The following is a 6,000-nucleotide window of genomic DNA, read 5'->3' on the forward strand; positions in this document are numbered from 1 at the left end:
TTAAGAGTTACAATATAGATCCGTGAGAATATAAGATATGATTTTTGTTAAATGAGACTAACAATTGACTACTTTTAGCAAAAAAAGAAAAAAACAATTGACTAAACGCATTATGCTATAGAAATTCCGTAGAAATGAAACTCTATGCTGCCTTGTTTTAGGCTTTTGATTCGGGGGCTTCGTATGTTCCGTTAGCTCTGTATTTCATCTATAATCAGATGATTAAAAAAAGAAAAGAAAAAAATAGCCAAAAAGGTTCAGAAAAAAAAAACATGGGCGTTGACTCTCATCTATTTGAACGTCCGGTTTAATCTGGCTGGCCACGGTTTAGATTACTCTGTAATTAGTTTTGAGATCGGTTTATACAAACTCTAGAACCAAAAAAGGGTCAAACCAAGGTCGAGAAGAAAATAGTTAAGACTCATAAAAACTATGGCTCATAATTAAGCTGCGGTGATAACCGCTTTTTAATAAAATATCTCTAGTCTACCCACCCGGTTTAGAGTCTGGACTACGGTTTAGATTATTTCGCTAGATCTATTTTTCTTTTTCTTTAGAAACAGAAAAAAACTATCCATCGCTTCCCCCTAGCGTTTTCTTCTCTGTCGATCTTCTTCTCCAACTCACACTCGGCGTCTCTTAGTCGACCAACCGCTCCTTCAGGTACGAATCTCTTCCCTGAGCTACTTCTGCGAATTTCGTTTTCTCGATTTTCTGCGCTGTCTCGGTAAATCTAAGCTAGGTTTCTGTTCTAATCTGTGATTGATTTCTCAGCGTGATTAATCTTCGTTTGATCTATTTTGTATCGTGACTCTGACCTCGTGATCCATCTAATTGAATCTCATTTCTACAGCTATCTCTCAACATTTGAATCGATTTGGTTCTGCTTTGGATTCGATATCTTAGCTTAGATCTTTGTGTTTGAATCGAATCGATCTGCGGCTAGATTCTCGATCTGAGGATTTACTACTCGGATCTATTGTTAATCTCTTATACAGTATTGTGTAATTGGCCCCTGTGACGTTTGATCAGTCGTGATTTTTTAGTTGAGGTTGAAATTTGATCTATGAGGATTGAATGGTACATTGTTAGTGGTCTCTTTATTATTTATAATGTGATTACATGTGTGAGCTTATGAGATATGCTGCTCATCGAACTGTCTAGAGAACGCGTAGTTATGTGAACATCATCTATGTGTAAGATGTTATTATACTTCACTGAGATTGAAAGCCACTGGAAAACATGCGAAAGTGCTCTGTGGAATATTGTCAAGCTTTTTGTGTTCATTACCAACATTCATTGCGTTGCTTATGTTAGCTTATGCCTCATTGTTTCCTGGTAGAACACGTAGTTTTATAGATTTTTTTTCATGTTGCAGATTCGTTTGTGTTGAAAGTTTTGTAATTTACCTTGCTTCTGGTGTGAATTGGTATCCTATACGTATGTATCATGTATGAGATGTACATTGTTTCAACTAAGTAAGATGTTTTGTGATCTTGTTTCTTCCATGAACTGTGTTTTTACGGCTTGTTTTGCTGTTTGTTCTGTAAAGAAGCAGGAAAAGTCATTCCGGAAACATGCCGGGTCAGAAGATTGAAACAGGTCATGAGGACATGGTCCATGATGTGCAAATGGACTACTACGGAAAGAGAGTTGCAACTGCCTCATCTGACTGCACCATCAAGATAACCGGAGTCAGCAACAACGGTGGATCCCAGCACCTAGCTACATTAACCGGCCACCGTGGTCCTGTCTGGCAGGTCGCGTGGGCCCACCCTAAGTTTGGATCATTCCTTGCTTCATGCTCCTATGACGGTCAGGTCATACTCTGGAAAGAAGGCAGCCAAAACCAGTGGACCCAAGCTCATGTCTTCACGGACCATAAATCTTCTGTCAACTCCATCGCTTGGGCTCCTCATGACCTCGGACTATCCTTGGCTTGTGGGTCATCCGACGGAAACATTTCGGTATTCACAGGCCGTGCTGATGGTGGCTGGGACACGACGAAGATTGACCAAGCGCATCCTGTTGGAGTCACTTCTGTCTCATGGGCACCTGCCACTTCCCCTGGTGCTCTTGTCAGCTCTGGCTTGCTTGATCCGGTTTACAAGCTGGCTTCCGGTGGGTGTGATAATACTGTGAAAGTGTGGAAGCTCTCAAACGGGTCGTGGAAGATGGATTGCTTTCCGGCTCTTCAGAAGCATACTGATTGGGTTCGTGATGTGGCTTGGGCACCGAACTTGGGTCTCCCTAAGTCCACCATAGCCAGTGGCTCACAGGATGGGAAAGTGATCATATGGACTGTGGGGAAAGAAGGTGAGCAATGGGAAGGTAAGATTCTGAAGGACTTTATGACTCCAGTGTGGCGGGTGTCGTGGTCGTTGACAGGTAACATGTTGGCCGTGTCCGATGGGAACAACAACGTGACGGTGTGGAAAGAGGCTGTTGATGGAGAGTGGGAACAAGTCACCGTTCTGGAATGATATGTTTCGCTGTTTCCTTTACTGAATTAAAGTCTTCTTTCAAAAGAATCGTTTTTCTCAGGCTGGTTTGGTGGTCTATCTGAGGGAATGTGGATGTGGTTTTTTCTCAATTTGGGTTTGGAACATTTTGGACATTTTCAACTTTCCTAGCGACTTTTTCTTTTGTTTTCCCCTTTTGAAACACTATCTTCATGAAATATATTATCTTAGTTTTAAACTGGACTACCTGAATCTTTCGACACATGATGTTCTTGTTGTGTCATATTTGACTTTAGCATACTGGTTTAACTGGATTCGGTTAGGAAAAAAAATGTCAAGTTTAGTCTTGTGTTTGAAATTTTGTGAACAAATATTAATCTAAATTTTTTTTGTTTGAAACATTCAGTCCCAAAATCCGTATACTCATGATTATTTTTATTTATGATCTAGTTGTAACAAAATAATTGTAACAAGATAAATTTAAAGAATTTCCCAAAGTATCCAAGAAAAAGGACTAATATGTTTTTCAAATATTTACATGTATAAAAAAAATTGGAACTGATTTGAAACCTGAGTACAACCAATCGGAAATTCCATGGAATGTATTCAAAACGTTTCTATCTGAAAATCATATATGATAAGAACCAGTTTTCTAAAAAATTATGTTCGCAACAGTTGGACGTCCGCCTAAGCAGTATTTAAACGAAACATTTTTTCCTAAAAAAATGGTTTAAATATTAAAAAAATCGGTCTAATTTACATAATCAATAATTTCTTAAGAAACGCAGAACTATCTCTTACAGATTTCTTGAACTTTCTTTGATAAGAACTAACTCTTTTTTTTTTTTTTTTTTTTGAACACTGATAAGAACTAACTCAAATTCCGATTTGAAAAGACAAATGCATATGCCCCCTAATCAAATTAATTCAATTTGAGCTCTGCATACTCAGCTTTCCAGAATGGATCCAGTACAGTCCACCATATTCAGCTCTCCGGAATAAACGTGACGTAGGCCCATTTAAATCAAAGATCCATTTCCAACAAAGCGCCGTCTCTCTCTCTTATAAAAAAACAAATCATTTTCCGTCAACAGAAACTCTCCCAACATTCTCTCCTCCAATCTAGCTAGCTCCTACGCCCACTCTGTAATCCAACAACAACAACCAGCAAAGCTTCGATCTGATCTGATAAGATGGCGAGCATCAGCAACGAGCCGGAGCGCGAGCACAGAGACGAAGAAGAGTCCGGAGCCAACGAGGACGAAGACACCGGCGCTCAGGTCGCTCCCATCATCAAACTCGAAGAAGTCGCCGTCACTACCGGCGAAGAAAACGAAGACGCAATCCTCGATCTGTAAACTCTACTCCTCCTACTAGATCGGTTCTAGATCTGATCGTGGTTGTTGATTATTGTTTTTTTTTTGCGAATCTGTTAGGAAATCGAAGCTGTATAGGTTCGATAAAGATGGGAGTCAGTGGAAGGAGAGAGGCGCTGGTACGGTCAAGTTCTTGAAGCATAAGGAGTCTGGGAAGATCCGTCTCGTTATGAGGCAGTCCAAAACTCTCAAGATCTGTGCTAATCATCTCGGTACCGATCGTGACTATTTTTTAATGATGGATCTGTGTTTGTGTTATTCTCATTGTTTGATTCTTCTCCTTGTGTGCAGTTACGTCGGGGATGAGTGTTCAGGAACACGCTGGGAATGATAAGTCTTGTGTGTGGCACGCTCGTGATTTCTCCGATGGGGAGTTGAAGGATGAGCTTTTCTGTATCCGGTTTGCTTCTGTTGAGAGTGAGTTCGAATCAGTCTCATTGTGTGTGTTTGGATCTCATTGTGTGATTCTTGCTTGTGGTAGCACTGTTCTCATTGTAGCATAGTTAAAAGTAGCTTTAAACCTTTAGGTCATTTGAGGATCTTGAATTTTAGTATGACCACATGTTTTGGATGTTCCCCAAAGCTTAAACCTTTTTTTAATCCACTTTGCGTCAGTTGAGTGTGAGTCTGGATTTTTCCCTTGTGTATGTGTGGCATACTTATAGTAGCTTAAACCTTATGAGCTATCACTAATCTTTTTTTCCAGAGTCTAGAGTGTAGATACTGTAAATTTATGGCTTAGGTCACTGGAGGATCTTGAACTTGGTGATATTTCCATTTGGTCACATGTTTTGGATGTTCAGGTCTACAAGCTTATAGTATCACCCATTTTAGAGTTTTTACTTGTTTTTGAGTTATTTTCCCTTGCACTAATCAGTAATTGTTGAAGGGTATCATGGTTGTTTGCTTAATGGTAGCCTTTTAAAGGTGGCAATCCAACTAGAGGTATCTGGACATTTGTGTAGGTTCAAGTGTATGATCTGGATAGACTAAAAGCAGTCGAAAGCTCTAGTGTTTATATTGGCTGTCTCAGTGTAGCTTGGGAATGAGCTGGTGTAGTAGACGTGTAGTATTGGAAACTGTTTCATGTGATTTATTGTTTGTGTTTTTAAAAATCTTTCTACCTTGTATAAATAATCAAGTCTTGTTTACAATACCGTTATCAGACTGCAAAGCATTTATGCAAAAGTTCAAGGAAGTTGCCGATTCTGAAGAAGAGAAAGAAGAGAGTAAAGAGGCTTCTGATACTGCTGGTCTTCTTGAGAAGTTGACAGTGGAAGAGAAGGACACCGAGGAGAAGAAGGAAGAGAAACCAGTCGAGAAGGTAGCATCAGCAGAGGCAGAGAAAGCTGTTGAAGAAAAGAAAACCGACGAGTCTGTGCCCTCTGCGTAAGATGCATGCATTGATACAACAAACACACGAGGCTAGTTAATTTACAGCCTGATATGTTTTAAATCCATCGCATAACTTGGCTTTCTTTTCTTTTTCTTGAAATTGATACATGTTCTGTCAGTGTCATCATGTTCACTTTTTGAGTCGTGTCGAGTTTATATGTTAGTGTCACAAGAGTATCACATGTGACACATATGAGAGGTTCTGGGGTTGTTTTGGGATTCGTTATGTGGAAAGAATATCCCTTTGTTTTGATTTTTCAAAATGTATGCATTGGATTGTGTCTTTTTTATTAAACAAGGCGTGTTACATTAGATTAGTGTATTGCAGTTCTATAAGAACTTCAAAACCGGATCATCCGATCAATATTGGGCTAGAGATAGACGGTTGTGATTAGAGCTGGGAATTTGAGTCATTATTGGCGGGTTCTGCCCTGTTGGATCCGCCGCGTGGTTGGTGCGGTCGAGTGATTTGAAAAAAAGTTGATTGGCGGATGCGGGTAAGGGTCAAGAGTTTTTTATGCGGGTCAGCCGAAATTGAACCACAAAAAATTAGGAAGAAAATATTATTAATAAAAAATATTTAATTTTAATTATAAATTGATTTTTGTTATTATTTTAAAAAATATTTAAAATAACAATTTTATTATTATTAAAATTACTCGTGGGTCATCCGCAAGTTTAAGCGGACGGATGTAGATTTTATATTTTCTTGTTGCGGGTTAAACAAGTCAAATTTCTTGAATCAAAAAAAATCACTCAATCTGTGG

General features: G+C 39.1%; 2 protein-coding genes across 4 annotated transcripts; both read left to right on the plus strand.

The window, feature by feature from the left end:
• The first annotated feature begins 460 nt into the window (after positions 1 to 460).
• On the plus strand, positions 461 to 2,700 carry LOC106437607 (protein transport protein SEC13 homolog B). Of its 3 annotated transcripts, none has more exons than XM_048774416.1 (2): positions 461 to 663; positions 1,556 to 2,700. In XM_048774416.1, exon 2 carries the CDS (start codon positions 1,578 to 1,580, stop codon positions 2,481 to 2,483), a length of 906 nt encoding a protein of 301 aa, XP_048630373.1. In that variant the 5' UTR covers positions 461 to 663; positions 1,556 to 1,577; the 3' UTR covers positions 2,484 to 2,700. The 3 variants fall into 3 exon arrangements, with proteins under 3 accessions (XP_048630373.1, XP_048630367.1, XP_048630375.1); XM_048774410.1 differs by having other exon boundaries at positions 466 to 663; positions 1,553 to 2,700; XM_048774418.1 differs by having other exon boundaries at positions 505 to 663; positions 1,559 to 2,700.
• Positions 2,701 to 3,509: 809 nt separating this feature from the next.
• On the plus strand, positions 3,510 to 5,545 carry LOC106437606 (ran-binding protein 1 homolog b). Its single transcript, XM_013878514.3, has 4 exons — positions 3,510 to 3,816; positions 3,899 to 4,050; positions 4,130 to 4,255; positions 5,005 to 5,545. The coding sequence occupies exons 1-4, from the start codon at positions 3,656 to 3,658 to the stop codon at positions 5,229 to 5,231; spliced, it is 666 nt and encodes a 221-aa protein (XP_013733968.1). The 5' UTR covers positions 3,510 to 3,655; the 3' UTR covers positions 5,232 to 5,545.
• The last annotated feature ends 455 nt before the right edge of the window (positions 5,546 to 6,000 follow it).

The sequence above is a fragment of the Brassica napus genome, chromosome A3, assembly GCF_020379485.1.
Source record: "Brassica napus cultivar Da-Ae chromosome A3, Da-Ae, whole genome shotgun sequence".
Classification (NCBI taxonomy): domain Eukaryota; kingdom Viridiplantae; phylum Streptophyta; class Magnoliopsida; order Brassicales; family Brassicaceae; genus Brassica; species Brassica napus.